General features: G+C 49.7%; 1 protein-coding gene across 2 annotated transcripts; it reads left to right on the top strand.

Annotated features, from left to right (window-relative positions):
* The first annotated feature begins 4,065 nt into the window (after nucleotides 1-4,065).
* Nucleotides 4,066-14,899, top strand: TRIB3 (tribbles pseudokinase 3). Of its 2 annotated transcripts, none has more exons than XM_019718698.2 (4): nucleotides 4,066-4,348; nucleotides 7,663-7,950; nucleotides 10,102-10,394; nucleotides 13,637-14,899. In XM_019718698.2, exons 2-4 carry the CDS (start codon nucleotides 7,663-7,665, stop codon nucleotides 14,127-14,129), a joined length of 1,074 nt encoding a protein of 357 aa, XP_019574257.2. In that variant the 5' UTR covers nucleotides 4,066-4,348; the 3' UTR covers nucleotides 14,130-14,899. The 2 variants fall into 2 exon arrangements, with proteins under 2 accessions (XP_019574257.2, XP_019574256.2); XM_019718697.2 differs by having other exon boundaries at nucleotides 4,274-4,377.
* The last annotated feature ends 944 nt before the right edge of the window (nucleotides 14,900-15,843 follow it).

Consider the following 15,843-nt stretch of genomic DNA (forward strand, 5'->3'; position numbering starts at 1 on the left):
AATGGCAGGAGGCAGGTGTGGCTCCTGTTGTGGCTCCCATCATAGCAGTCCACAGATTCCCACCTCCTCTCCTCTGTTGGGGCACAGCCCTCTGACTTCCTCCCATCAGCCCTGAGGGCCAGAGACTGGGCTCATCAGAACTACAGCAAATAGTAATGCAGCCTGCTTGGCTCAGACACCTGGTAGAGGATGTTCTGAGCCTGGAGAGAAGGGAATTCATAAAAATAACTCTCTCCAGGAAAGTGCACATTTTTGCATTTAATTTTTGGGGTCTGGTAACCATTTATTTTCTCACTTTTAAAAAATGCTTATATAGCATTTAGATTCCAGGCACCTCACAAATATTGTCATTTAATCCTCACGACAAACCAATGAAATAGGTACTATTATTATCCCCATTTTGCAGGTAAGCAAACTGAGACAGAGAGAGCTTAAATAACTTACCCAAAATTTCACCTTGGAATTGGTAAGATTTGAACCCAGGAAATGTGGTTTGACCATGACACTAGGCTGCCTCAATGCATTTAACCCTTAAGTCTGCAATGCAAGAAAAGTATGATTAATCCCATTTTATAGATGCAGAAAATAGATGCAGAAACTGAGGCTCAAGGCTATTTGGCATCTACGTTGTAGACCGGACAGACTCTTCACTTCTTTGCTGTACTCCCTGGACCATGTGTCAGGAATTCTTGGTCTAGGGTTGTGCTATTCAATATGGCCACATGTGTGTCTACTGAGCATTTATTTAAGATTTTATTGGGGAAGGGGAACAGGACTTTATTGGGGAACAGTGTGTGCTTCCAGGATTTTTTCCAAGTCAAGTTGTTTTCCTTTCAGTTGTAGTTGTGGAGGGTGCAGCTTGGGTTCCAGGTCCAGTTGCCGTTGTTAGTTGCAGGGGGCACAGCCCACCATCCCTCGCGGGAGCCGAACCAGCAACCTTGTGATTGAGAGGACGGGCTCCAACCAACTGAGCCATCCGGGAGCTCAGCGGCAGCTCAGCTCAAGGTGCCATGTTCAATCTTAGTTGCAGGGGGTGGAGCCCACCATCCATGTGGGAGTCGAGGAGTCTAACGGGCAACCTTGTAGTTGAGAACCCACTGGCCCATGTGGTAATTGAACCGGCAGCTTTCGGCATTAAGAGCACGGAGCTCCAACCACCTGGGCCACCGGGCCGGCTTGCTACTGAGCATTTAAAATGTGGTTACTGTGACCAAGGAACTGAATTTTTCATTTTATTGAATATTAATTTTAAAACAGGTCAGGTAACATATTTTTTCCATTAAATACAGCTTAATTTTTTTAGTAGGACTACATTTTACTTTAACCATTGACAATTTAGCTTCCATGCTGATTTGTGTCCAAATTAAGTGTAATATATACACACCAGATTTTGAAGACATTAGTATGAAAATATTTTAGATGAACTCATTAATAATTTTTATTATCTGTTGAAATGATAATATGTTAGATACATTGGATTAAATAGAATATATTATCAAAATTAATTCCACCTGTTTCTTTTTATTCTTTTTTTAGTGCATGACTAGAAAATTTGAAACTACCTATGTGGCTTACGTTATATTCTATTGGAAAGTGCTGGTCTAGAGAATTGGGATGTGACACCCCCAACTGTGACAAGGGCCTCAAACTTGGGGCCGAGGCCCAGGGTGTTGTTCCAGAGAACATACCTACAAGTGCGGGTGGAGGCTGCTGGTTTGCAAAGATTGTGAAATGTCCCTGGCCAGTGTGGGCACTGGGGTCAGCAGCCCTAAGTTCAAATCCAAATCTACCTCATACAATGAGCTGGGTGGTCTTGGGTAAGTCCCTCACCTTGACTCATCTATAGAATGTAGGTGACAGTGCCCATCTCACAGTTCCTTAAGTGCCCCAGAATCTCTGTGCTTACTTTTTCCTGTTTCCCCCTCACATCTTTGCACTAGTCACCCCTATTCTTCCTTAAGATCCTACTTTAAGCATCACCGTCCTGATGAGCCTTACTGAAAACAGCCACCCCTCAGTCATCTCTGACAGAGAACAAATCTACCCTATTTTATTCAAGAAAATAAATGACACTTATAATCTATTTTAAATGATCTTGGTTTATTGACTTTATTTTATTGCTAATGGCCTGTCTCCCCATTGATTTATACAATCCATGAGGACATCGATGGGTCAGTCTTGTCCCCGATGAGTCGTGACAGGCTTGGGTCTGACACCCGAAACAAAGTTAGGAATGTGTGAGCCAACCCAGCGCAGTGCCAGCTTCATAAAGGTGCTCAGAAGACAACCATCCCTACCTTTCTTTACCCCTTACAGCTCTGGGAACTTCTGACCTGAGTCTAGATGTCCTGGTGTAGAAAATGAGTTCATTTATCCCTCCCAGGCAGGGGAGTCTCCAGGGTTAAATGAAATCCCAGAATCCTCTAGTGTGCTCTGAAGGCTCTGAGACACTAGTGAGCTGGTCCCTCTGGTTCTGGAACTAGGGAAACAAAGGTGACTCCAACCGCCTTCCATCCAACCTCTGCCTGAGCAGTTATTTTTTTGACATTTTTTTAAACATTTGTTTTTATTAGTTTCAGGTGCACAAAACAACGTAATAGTTAGACATTTATCATTTATATCCCTCACACAGTGACAACCCCCTACCCCCCATCCACTACCCCTCTGACATCGCACACAGCCATTACATTTCCACTGTCTCTATTCCTAATGCTGTACTCTGCTTCTTGTAACCATATATGTATATAAAATTGTAGTTGACATTCATTATTGTTCAGCTTCGGCTTCAGGTGTACAGTGCAGTGATCAGGCATCTACGTCACCCCTGAGGTGGTCTCCCTAATGAGACAAGCGTCCATTGAAATGCCCATCGGTAGACGACTGGATTAAGAAACTGTGGTACATTTATACAATGGAGTATTACGCAGCCATAAAGAAGAATGAAATCTTACCATTTGCAACAATATGGATGAACCTAGAGAACATTATGTTAAGTGAAATAAGTCAGACAGAGAAAGACAAATACCACATGATCTCACTTTATGTGGAATCTAAAGAAAAGAATAAATAAATGGACTAATCAGAAACAGTCTCAGAGACAGCAGAAAAACTGAGGGTTGACATCATTTTTTTCCAGACATCAAGACCTAGAAAGGATTTCCACTGAAAAGTGTAGATCCCTGGGGCTGCACAGGGAGGCTTTACCAAACAGCAAGTGCCACCAGGGCCTGCCAGGCCTGGGATGCAAGTCCCGTGATAGGAACCTTCCCCTCTCTGAGCCTCCATTTTGTATACTCTTTTTATTGAGCACCTACGATGTGCCACACACTGTTCTAAGCATTTTACTAACTTCTTTTATCCAAACAACAACTCTATAAAGTGAATGCTGTGCTATTATAAGCCCATCTTATAGTGGAGGACACTGAAGCAGGGTTTTAGGTAGCATTCCTGAGGTAGCACAGTGGCCTGGGCAGAGATGGGGTGCACTCTTAGGCAGGCTGTTTCTAGGGTGCCTGCTCTTAACCACTACTAATGGCTGCACTACCTTTATCAAATGAATGCTGTGAAGCTCACCTTACCTCAGGCCTCCCCAGGGCACCACACTGGCTCTTTTGAGCCAGGAATCAGCTCCTATAAGTCTGTGGTTTTTGTAAAGCTCCTGGGCTGCTTTCCCATAGCTGGCCCTCATGCAGTTCCTTAGTAGAATGGGGAGACTAGAACTTCCTGCCTGCCAAAGCTTCTCTAAAGGTTTAAAAAGCAATGGTGGAAAGGTAGCCAGGAGGCTGTAATGGTTTGCTTTTTGTTTCTCCTCAGCACCATCCTGAGAAGCAAGGACGTTTTTCCCATTTCACAGATGGGGAAACCAAGGCTCAGAAAAGCAAAATGCTTTTTCCAAGATGATAGGGAGAGTCAGTGGCTGGTGTCTACACTCAAACTTCGGGCGCGGGGCGGAAGGGGAATGGGGTGGAGACGAGCCACCCTTAGAAGGCGGGAGAGGCGAGGGGTGCCCCGGCCCCGCCCGGGAACCTAACAGGAGAGACGGGGCGGAGCGCGTTGGGAGGGGCGGAGCGCAGGGGATGGTGCAATCCCCGGCCGGAGCGCATCAGGCGGCCGCTGGTTAGCTCAGGTTTACATCACCCGGGCCAGAACCGTAGCCTGGCGCCAGGCGTCCAAGAGACACTCGCCGCGGAAGCCGCGGCGGCTCCGCACGCTTCGGGCTGCGGGGGGTCGAGGCCAGAGCTCCGCCAGATCCCAAGCTCAGCAGCAGCGGAGCAGGCCCCAGTCCACCAGGGGTGCCCAGGCGACTCTGAACTTAGGAGTCCACAGGACACCGCCGCACCAGGGCAAGGTACTCGGCTGGGAGCCAGGGGCAGGAAGGTTGGAGGGGCGGGTAGGTTGGAGGGGCGACCGGTGGAGGGTGGCCGGCGAGCTTCGGGATGGCTCCGGGCTGTCGCGTGTTACACACCCCCCTTTTAACAAACCTGGCCGTCCGGGGGCGATCTGGGCCGAATGCTCCTGCCGGGTCTCAGGTGACGCAGCCCCTCAGGCCTTGGGGTCGCCCAAGTGAGGCCGACTCCCGCTAGGGCGAGGGTGCACACCCCGGGGGGGTTAGCTGTGTCCTGGGAGCGGAGGGTGCCGAGAACGGAGGTGTCCGTGTGTGGGCCCCGAGAGAGCTGTGCGGTTGTCTGTGTTTTGGGTGTGTGGGGGTCAGGGGAGTGTGTGGTTTGGTGGGTGAGGGGTGTGTGCGAGGGACTGCATTGGAGGACTGTATGTACAGTCTCTGTCACTGTGTGTGGGGGGGTGTCCGCGGGAGTCCGCGGGAGCCTGTGGGGTCTGGGTGGGGATGTGTTTCGGGACTCTGTGTTTCCGCGGACTGTGAGAGTTGCGGGGAGGGCAGAGCACCTGGTGGCAGGTGTTGGCTGTGTTGGGGGTACGGGCGGGGTAGGGCAGGGGTTCCCTGGAGGCGGAGGACCCGTGCAGGTCAAGTGGGAGCACGGAGGCAGCGGGCGGATGCGGGACCCTGCTGCGCGCCGGTCCTGGGCCGCAGGTGTGTACCTACCGGTTTGCACGTTGCACTGTGCGCACGTGTGTTTCGATCCAGCAGACGGTGTGTGTTGTACCTGCAAACTTGGGGAGGGGAGGCGAGGGCCCAGCCCCGCCCCTTCCCCTTGGGCCCAGCCTCCATCTCTTTGTCTCACCCCCTCCTGATTCCCCACCGCACCTCGGTTTCCGCTGAACCTTCTGCCCCAGACACCCGCTTGCCGCCTCTTCCGCTCCCAAGGGAGGAGCCTGGCTGCGGGCGGCCGGGCAAGGCAGCCGACTTGCCTTAGGCCCAGCGAATGTGTGTGTATTGGTCGGGGGCGGGGAGGGGGCGTGTCAGACTGTGCGTGTGACCCTGTTGCTATCAGTCCTGCTATCGTGAGTGTGATGGTTGGGAGAGCTGTGTGTGTGTGCATGCACGCTTGCCCGTGGAGGGAGAGGTAAGTGTGTATCACTTGATGTGTGTGCCTCTCTCTACACTGGATGTGTGGCTCTGCTGGCTGGCTTGGACAAAGTGTGTTTTTGAGGGGGGTGTGTAGACCTGTCTCCCCTGTTGTGTGAGTGTGTATTTAGTACGACTTGCCCTTTTTCCCATGGGGTTGTCAGGGACCAGCAAGAGGTAGTTATTAGGGGCTGCCTCCATCCTACAGTGGAGATCTTGCAGTGTGGCCTGCAAAGTCCCATGTTCATCTATAGATTCAGATACCCCTGTTCAGTGGTATGGGGTATCCCAGGCCCCACCAGGATCTGAGGTACAGATAGGGCCAAAGCAGCCTGGAGTGCTGTACAACCACTAGAAAGCCACCCCAGGGAGTCTCTGCTTCACAGGGCACAAAGCATCTACACAGCCAGGGGTCATTTTGCTTTACTCAGAACAGCCAGTGAAGTCATCCTAGCTTCATCCCTGGGGAGATTTCTGAGACTCCCAATGGTAGCTCTTGAGCATCTTCAGCTAATAATAATAATAATAATAATAATAATAATAATAATAATGGAACAGCAGTAGTGACCATTTCCTGACTCCTATCCTGTAACAAGGCCATGCTACTTTATTTCTGTTTTAATTTCTTCACCACAAAAATCCTATGGGCTTTACTAGACATATGAAAAGATGCTGAAAGTCACTAATCATCAGAGAAATGCAAATTAAAACCACAGTGAGATATCACCTCACACCTGTCAGAATGGCCATCATCAATAAATCAACAAAAACAGGTGTTGGCAAGGATATGGAGAAAAGGGAACCCTCATGAACTGTTGGTGAGATTGCAACTTGGTGCAGCCACTATGGAAAATAGTATGGAGGTTCCTCAAAAAATTAAAAACAGAATTACCTTATAACCCAGCAATTCAGCTACTGGGTATCTATCTGAAGAAATCCAAAACACTACTTCAAAAAGATATATGTACCCCTATGTTCTTTGCAGCATTATTTACAATAACCAAGATATGGAGGCAACCTAAGTGTCCATCAATAGACGACTGGATAAAGAAGATGTGGTACATATATATAATACTTGTACAATGGAGTATTACTTGGCTATAAAAAAAATGAAATTTTACCATTTGCAATAACATGGATGGACCTAGAGGATATTATGCTAAGTGAAATTAGTCAGATAGAGAAGACAAATATATGATTTCACTTTTATGTGGAATTTAAAAAAACAAAACAACAGACATACAAAATAGAAAGCAACTCCTAGATACAGAGAACACACTGATGGTTGCCAGATGGGAGTGGGTTTGAGGGGCTGAGTTACATGTATGGATGAAATATAATTTATGTAACCAGACCCCTAATGATGGATGCTCAATTGTTTCTATCACATGGGCTGCAAGAATAACCTTGTACTGGTATTATTACATCAGTATGTAGAGAGCTTCCTGGTCCTTTTTCAGAACTGTATAGTATTCTACTGCATGGCTGTACCATAATGTTTTAACCAGCCTCCAACTTGCTGGACATTGAGGGTGTTTCTTGCCTCTTGCTATTTAGACACAAGGTTCTGATAAACAGCTCTTCACATATCTAATTTTTTGGTGAGCATTATTTTTTTTTTTTTTAATTTTATTGGGGAAGGGGAACAGGACTGTATTGGGGAACAGTGTGTACTTCTGGAACTTTTCCAAGTCAAGTTGTTATCCTTTCAATCTTAGTTGTGGAGGGCGCAGGTCAGCTCCAGGTCCAGTTGCCAGCTGTTAGTTGCAGGGGGCGCAGACCACCATCCATTGCAGGAGTCGAACCGGCAACCTTGTGGTTGAGAGCCGGTGCTCCAACCAGCTGAGCCATCTGGCCACCCCGGAGCTGAGCAGCAGCTCTTCCTTCTAGTTGCGGAGGGCGCAGCTCATTGGCCCATGTGGGAATCGAACCGGCAGCCCCGTTGTCCAGAGCTCTCGCTCTAACCAACTGAGCCACCCATCTGCCCCTGGTGAGCATTTTAATTGAAGGATAAATTCCTAGAAGTGGAACACCCAGTCAAGGGTGTGTACAGTTGTCAGTTTAATGCACACTGCCAAATCACCCCTGGTAAAGGCTGTGCAATGTACCCTCACACCAGTAGGGGTAGAGAGGGGCCACCAAACAGCCTCGCTTTAGCGCCTTTCTCCCTTTCTTTCTAGATGCGAGCCACCCCTCTGGCAGCTCCTATGGGTGCCCCTTCCAGGAAAAAGTTGAAGTTGGACGATGACCTAGAAACCGAGTGTCCCACCCGGAAACAAGCTGGAAGTGAATCCCAGCCCAGGCTTCCGCCCTGCCCACTGCCCCTGAGCCCACCCCCTGCTCCAGGCCATGCCCCTGCTGTGACCGCTGCCTCCCGTCTTGGGCCCTATGTCCTCCTGGAGCCTGAGGAAGGCGGCCGGGCCTACCGGGCCCTGCACTGCCCCACAGGCACCGAGTATACCTGCAAGGTATGTGCCCCGGAAGCCATTCTCCCCCAGCATCACAGGGTTCCTGGAAAGGGCCTAGGCTCCAGACGATGGCCAGGGCTGAAGGGTCCTTATATTCATTTAGTCCTGTGTTTATTGGGGAAACAGCCAATGAGCCCCCAACTCTGTCAAGCCCCGGCCTGGGCTGAGACCCGAGAGGTCAACCAGGTGGTCCCAGCCAGGGGAATTTACAGCTTAGTCCCCTATGGTGTGATGCATGTTGCAGGGATGGAGCTTAGGGGCTATGCAAGCACAGAGAAGCCTCTAATGTGTGCAAGGGGGTGTCAGAAAAGGCTGAGTAGAAGTTAGCCAGGGAGAAGTGGGAGCAGGGAGGTCCAGATAAGGAAAAGCTGTGTAGAGGCCTAGAGGAGTACAGGACTTCACTATGCCCGAGTGGAGGAGGTGTACAGTCAGCCAGGGGCCAGAGATGAGAGCTGGCAGCCACTGGGTGTCAAAGCGTTAGGAAGGAGCTCCCACTAGGCTGTGGGGAGCCATGGAAGAGAATGGCTCAAGAGAAGGATGAGATATGGCCAGCATCAGAACTCCTGGGAGCCCCGGAGCTCACTGGGCCCCAATTATTTAGAAACATTTAGGGGAGTGTACTTGGATGTGCTTGTCCCCGCACCAGCATGAACTGTGGGAGCTGACCTGCCATTCCCACATTGCCTAGGATTTTCTGGTCCATGTGTAGAGAGACCAACATCCTGTCTTTGCAGATTATCACCTTATGCATGAATTCAACAAACATCAGCAAGCAACTGCACATGCCATGTACCACGCTGTGGTTCAAATATAAACAAAGTTCTGCTCTCATCGAGCTGATTCCTAGTGGGGGATGTGGACAATACACAAGTGAATAAAATATATGGCAGGTGATCATATATGCTATGGAGGGAAAGCTAGGTGCTGGATGAGAGGGGTGTGGGGAGGGTAGGAGGTGATTTTAGCTGGGAAGCTTGGGGAAGACCTCTCTGAGGAGGTGACATTTGAACAATGACTTACATGAATTGGGGGAGCCAGCCCTGTGAGCGTGTAGGGAAGAGCATCCGGGGAGCAGGAAAGGCACAGAGGCAGGGATACGCTTGCCCTAACTTTACAAAAAGTCTCTGTTTTGGGATTATTTCCTCTATGGCCCCCAACTTTGTTGTTGAAGACATACATGTGTCTACATTTTTTTCCCCAATGAATTAAATATGTATATGCTTTATTTATTTATTCTTGTTTTCTGTGTGACGTAGCTAAAATGACATGCAAAAAGTTTCAAGTCAGGTGAATGGAAGTGAGTATATCAGTGTGGCTGCTGATTAGCTGTGTGGCTTCCAACACATCACCTTCCTTCTTTGCACATTCTTTCAGGGCCATCGCGAGGCTTCCACCTAATGTCCATAAAGGTCCTATTTCCTGACAACCTCAGCCACTCTCACCACATGCCCCTTTATCTCCCCTACCCCGTGCCAGCCACGCTGATTTTTCTAGACCTGATCAAGCTCTTTCTTGCTTCAGGGCCTTTGCACTGTCTATGCCCCCCACGTGGAAAGCTTATTCCATGGGCATTTCTGAATCATTCAAGCCTAAACTAGGTGTCCTCTTCCAAAATATTCTGTATGCCAGCACCCTTCTTGGTTCCTTTGCAACACTTGTCAGAATTGTAAATATTTAGTTTTTTTGGCATATTAACTGTCCCCTGTATTGGACTGCGGGTACCAGGAGAGCAGGGACCGTAGCTGTCAGTCGAGTGAGATCCCCAGTGGCTGGCACAGGTAGGAATGCATGAAAGGGTGGGCAGGCAGTAAATTCTAGAGAATGGTAGCGAAGATGACGATGATGCTGGTGATGGGCTTAAAGGTGTTTCTGCGTCACCTGCTCTTCTGGATTTCCCCTGCTTTGGGGTTTATTTTTGTTTGGGTTACCTGTTATTTTTCCAATTTAAGGTCATATAAGGTAGCACTTAAGAGCACTTGCAGGCTGTGTGGCCTTTCAGCTTTGTCAGCGTTGAGTGGCTTGCTGCTGAAGCCTTTGGCATAGTGCCTCATAGCAGCCGGAAGTGTCTAAAGGGTTGGCTGTGACTGTTTCCAAGGTCAGCTCAGGCTCCACGCGGTCCCCACCTGTGCTCACGCCATGCTCCGCCCACAGGTGTACCCCATCTGCGAGGCCCTGGCTGTGCTGGAGCCCTACTCCCGGCTGCCCCCCCACAGGCACGTGGCACGGCCAGCGGAGGTCCTGGAGGGCACACACAACCTCTACACCTTTTTCCCGCGGTCCCATGGGGACATGCACAGCCTGGTGCGCCGCCGTCGTGGCCTCCCTGAGCCCGAGGCCACGGCGCTATTCCGCCAGATGGCCGCCGCTGTGGCGTACTGTCACCAACACGGTCTAGTCCTGCGAGATCTCAAGCTGCGTCGCTTTGTCTTCACCAACTGCGAGAGGTGAGTGTGGCCCTAGAGAACCCACCCACAGACACACCCAAGAGGGGGGCCATAGTGGGGAAACGGAAGCTCAGAAAAGCAAAGAAACCTACATCGAAAGTGGAGGGGCCTGGGCTAGCGCCGCTGCCTGGTTCTCGGGGAAAAGTTGACTCGGTCCTTTTGGAAGCCCCTAGGGGTGGAGCATTGTCCTGTGATCAGAGCGGACAGTGAGGAACAGCATAGCTGCACTGTCCCACTTGGAACTGTACAAATAAAAAGTAGACACTATTATTGTCCCTCTATGGTAGGTGAGGGAACAGAGGCCCAGAGGGTGAGTAATGCCTAAGATCCCACAGCTAAATAAATGGTAGAGCTGGTATTTGAACCCAGATGTGACTCCAGAGCCAGGGTCCCAATACCCTCAGAGCTTGAGAGGTGGGAGGCCTGGCTAGGCTCACTTGCTGACTCTGGGTGACCCCGTGTTTCTGAACCTCAGTTTCCCCATTGGTAGAGGAAAGGGATGGATTGTCAAGACATTTCTAGGATTTCAAGGCTACAGACAATAGCCAAAATGGGTCCTGAATTCCCCACACAGGAACATCTCCTGTGAAACTGGAGACCAGTGATTTTTGGAGTGGGGGACAGAAAGGGACCCAGCATTCTGTCTGCTGCACAGACTTCTGGGAGGATGAAGGGTGTGCCTCAGAGTTCACCAAGCCATCAGGTCCACATGAAGATCCATCGAGAACGTCGATTTCATTTCAAGATTTTTTTTTTGTGAACGTCAATTTTATTTCAAGATTTTTTTTGTAAGGGGAGGAAGGTGACCTCATTGAATTTTTTTTAACTTTTTATTTTGAAATACGTTTAGACTTTCAGAAAAGTTGCATAAATAGTCCAAAGAGTTCCTTTATTTCCTTCACCCAGTTTCCCCTAAGGTTAACATCTTAAATGACCATAGTACCACGACCAAAAACAAGGCATTAACCCTGGTCTAGTACTATTAACTAAACCACAGATTGGTTCCGATTTTACTAGTTTTCCACTATGTCCTTTTTCTGTCTGGGATCCCATCCAGGTCCCCAGGCTGCATCCAGTAGTCATCTCCTTAGACCCCTCCAGTCTGAGACGGGTCCTCAGTCTTTCCTGTCTTTCTTGACCTTGATACGTTTGAAGAGTTTTAGTCAGTTCTTTTGTAGAATGCCCCTCAATTTGGATTTGACTCATGTTTTTCTCACGGTTAGGCTGAGGTTATGCATCGTGGGCAAGAATACCACAGAAGTGATAGGCCCTTCTTAGCACACGAGGGTGATGTGTATTACTGTGATGTTAAAACCTCGATCATTGGATAGGATGCTGCCTGACACGCATCTACACTGAAAGGTTCCCGATGTAATTAACCTTTGTAATTAATAAATACCTTGGGTCATACCTTGTATTAATAAGTACCTTGAAGCACTTTGAGGCTATGCATGTACTCTGTTTCTCCTCAAACTTTCGCCCATGAATTTTAGCAGCCATACCTCTTCCCTGTAGTAGTTATTACTGTGATGTTTGCCTTAGGGTGATTTTCTATTTCTTTCTTTCCTTCTACGTTTCATACTAAAATGAACATGCCTTCAGTAAAAAGTGGAATGTAAAAGTATAATGATTTTTAGGCTAATGCACAACTTCAAATCATTTTGAGATTAGGGTGGGTACAACACTCCCAGACCTCGCAGAAATAAGAAAGCGCTTCCCTCTCTTTGCAAGGCAATAATTTGAGAAGCGCTGTTGGTAGCAAAGGGATGGTGGAGTCAGTCAGAGCTGGGTTCACATCCTGATTCTACTTTTTACCTGCTCTTTGACCTTGAGCAATGGCTTTACCTGCCTCAGCCTTCATTTCTGCATCTGTAAAATGGGCTGATAATGCACGTATGCACACACATGTGTGTACACACACACATACACCTGTTCTATGATTCACTGAGTTGGTCAATGTTTGTGAAATGCTGGCAGGTACCCAAGAAGTGGTGCTATAGGAATAAGATGAATAGCAGTGGAATAGAATGACTATTATTATAGTAATCTAGAATGCTCCTTGGGAGCTATTTAAAGCAGAAGTTGCAAATGACCAGCTACACACACATTTTTGTTTTTTAGGGGGGGACCTGCATACATATTCATTTGTTTTCAATTGAAATTGGTTGCCAACATTTCAAAAGCTGAGAACTTTTCATTAGAATATGATTTCTGGTTTCTCTTGGGGAAAAATGGGAATGTGAGCCCCCATTGGGAACTACATGAATGGTTCATAGCGCTGGCTCTGGTGTGTGAGAGCCACAACCCCAAGCCTTGTGGCTATAAAATGGTGTCTTCCTCACAGGTTGTATGAGGATGAAATGAGATACACCAGGTACCAAGCTTAGCTCAGGGGCCAGGTACACAGTGGACAATCCGTAAACTGTAATGTTGTTAGTGGTGCCTTTTTTTAGGCAGGGTTTGTGCTGAGATGTTTGGTACAGTCTCCATTTCCTAGTTCTCTCTCTCTCTCTCTCTCTCTCTCTCTCTCTCTTTTTTACCTGCCTGGACCCTAAGTTTGCATCTGCTTAACAAGAGACTAAATGCCTTCAGTCAATCTCAGCCCCCTCCCTGAGGGACTGTGGGAAATATGTTCCTCTCAGAGTCCTAGTTCAAATTTAATTGTTCTGTGACCTTGAGCAATGACTTTACCTCCCTGATCCTGGGCTTCCTTATCTGTAAAATAGGCTCAATCATCTAGCGCCACAAGTCTGGCTCATGTTTGCCAAATGCCAGGAGTCACTTGGGAAGTGGGTGTCATTCAGGGTGATAGCATGGAGTGCTGGGTTGGGTATCTGTCATGCAGGGTCTCTGGTCCCGTTCCCGCTCTTGGCGGGTGGACACAGAACATGGTGAGGCCAAAAAGGAACACCCATGGAGCCATAGATAGGGGAGTCACACCACTATATTCTCACTGCTGGCTGGGTTGGAGACACAGGAAGCAGGAGCCACACGATTTGCAATCCGCCATCCATTTCTCCGCCAACCAAAAACCAACCTGCCCGTGTAGCCATGGCAGTTATATTAGTGGCTAGTGGCTAACCGGTAACAGCTGATGGCCAACTAGCCACAGCTGATGGCTGTTTACTACCTGAGCCAGCACCTTTCCACGTGAGACCGAGAGCCTGGAAACTGCTCTCTGGGACTCTGTCCCCACAGTGTCCCATTAGGAGCTGACCCCTCTCTCTCTCCCCCTGCCACAGGACCAAGCTGGTGCTGGAGAACCTGGAGGATGCCTGTGTGTTGACTGGGCTGGATGACTCCCTGTGGGATAAGCACGCGTGCCCTGCGTATGTGGGACCTGAGATCCTCAGCTCACAGGCATCCTACTCGGGCAAGGCCGCAGATGTCTGGAGCCTGGGTGTGGCACTCTTCACCATGCTGGCTGGCCATTACCCCTTCCAGGACTCAGAGCCTGCCCTGCTCTTTGGCAAGATCCGCCGTGGGGCCTTTGCCCTGCCTCCGGGCCTCTCAGCCCCTGCCCGCTGCCTGGTCCGCTGCCTCCTTCGTCGGGAGCCGGCTGAGCGGCTCACAGCCTCGGGCATCCTGCTGCACCCCTGGCTGCGGGAGAACTCAATCCCCTCAGCCCCATCCCGATCCCACCTCTGGGAGGCTGACCAGGTGGTCCCTGAAGGGCCAGGACTGGAAGAGGCTGAGGAAGAGGAGGGGGGAAGGGAAGTGGGTCTATATGGATAGGGCTACCCTCCCAGACTCAGCTGCAAACAGGGGGTTGAGTTTGGGGTGTCTCCAAGCTCTCTCCTGCCTCTCTGAACCGAAAAAACCTTAAGTGCCTTCTAGGAGGCAAGTCCTTCTTTGGAGTGGCCTGTGTGCCGCACCCTGTTCTTGGTGCTGGGAACACAGTCGTGAACAAAAGAGACAAAACTCCTGCTCACAGCACTGACAGTACTTTTCCACACCCACAGGCCAGTGTCTGCACTGGGCAGGGCACACTTAGTGCAGGTGTTGCTGTCTACTCGTGCTGGCACCCCAGCACCTCTGTCATGGGACAGTCCCTTTGACAAACCACCCAGCTGCCTTTGTAGCTTGCACCTTTCAGAGAAAGGGAAGCATCCTGTGCCAAAGGCTCCAGGCCTCTCCCCTGTAACTTAAGACTCCAGAGCCCAGGCCGTGCCAGGAATTCTGCTCCAGCAGCTCTGTCCTCTTGGTCAGGCCTGAGCCAAGGATTTGGGCTGGAAAATCAAGAGAGCAACCTGTGAGGCAGGTCCTCACCTGACTCAAGGAGTCATTTGGAGTGAGGGTCCAGGCCTGGCCACCTCAGCGGCCCTTGACCTGAGAACCAGAGTTGGGGGACAGGATTAGGCAGGTCGGCCCCCTGGCCTCCTGGAAAGTCCTAAGCCCAGTTCTGGAGACACTTGGGGTCCAGAACCCCACATAATCACTATAGGTTTTGGATACCCTGAGTATATACTTTTCAACCTTGTGCCTAATAAAGGGGTTATGAAATACTTTCATTTCTCCTGGACATTTTATACTCTCGTGTCAGTTTTCCCTGCATCCCAAACCAGTCCCATGGTGAAAGGCCAGAGGGCTTGTGTTTCAACCTCATCGGAGTAATTTGTGAGAACAGATTTCTTGCAGTCCAGCGGGCCTTCAGCACTCCCTCTCTTCCTTCTGGAGGCAATGGTGTCTCAGCTGGACTAAATTTTTGGCTGCAAGTAACTGAAACCCTGAGTCAAAGTGGCTTAAGAAAGAAGGAAATGTATTTCACACAAAGCAAGAAGTCAGCAGGTGGGGTGGGCTTCAGGGATGGTTGCATCAGCTCTCAGAGCTGTTAGCAAGAACCAGGCTTCCCCAGCTCATTCTATCTCTGCTCTGTTGTCCCTGGGGGTCACATTAGAGGGATCCATGACCTGAGGAAGAATAAGGGTGGCCTTGTAGTATTTGAGAACTCAGTGCTCTGGAGTCAGGCGGCTTGGTGTCTCTGGGCCTCATCCTGTTCCCCTCCTCTGTGTGGCTAAGTCCTGCCCATCCCTTGAGGCTGGACCAGGAGCCACTTCTGACACTGTCACAGTCCTGCCCTCCCCTGCACCTCTGAAGTCGGCACAACAGGGGTTTTCAGCTGTGGTTGGGCAGTCCCCTGGGGGGCATGTTTAAAATGCAGATCCCTGGACTCTCCCCAGACTTAGTGAGTCACAACGCCCCCTGAAGTTCTGACTTCCAACAAGCCTCCTGGTCATGTTGCTGGACGCTAAGTTGGAGAACCCCTGCACTGGGAGAAAGACCCTGACTCCCTGGGGACTCAGAACTCATTTCAGCTCACCTCTGTGCCTGTTTGACTCCAGCCCAGGTGTAACATGGGTATAAATTCTACCTGTCTGTGAGGCTCAGAAGAGCTCACAGGTGTGGGAGGGCTTCATCAGAGGTCAAAATCCGAGCCACCACTACGTTG

This window comes from Rhinolophus sinicus, linkage group LG13 (assembly GCF_036562045.2).
Source record: "Rhinolophus sinicus isolate RSC01 linkage group LG13, ASM3656204v1, whole genome shotgun sequence".
NCBI lineage: Eukaryota > Metazoa > Chordata > Mammalia > Chiroptera > Rhinolophidae > Rhinolophus > Rhinolophus sinicus.

What these genes read in the sequence shown, in the direction of transcription:
- TRIB3 (XM_019718698.2), top strand. Translation starts at nt 7,663, where the DNA reads ATGCGAGCCACCCCTCTGGCAGCTCCTATGGGTGCCCCTTCCAGGAAA. An exon ending in GCACCGAGTATACCTGCAAG is followed by an intron (nt 7,951 to 10,101) that starts GTATGTGCCCCG and finishes CTCCGCCCACAG; the next exon opens with GTGTACCCCATCTGCGAGGC. An exon ending in GTCTTCACCAACTGCGAGAG is followed by an intron (nt 10,395 to 13,636) that starts GTGAGTGTGGCC and finishes CCCCTGCCACAG; the next exon opens with GACCAAGCTGGTGCTGGAGA.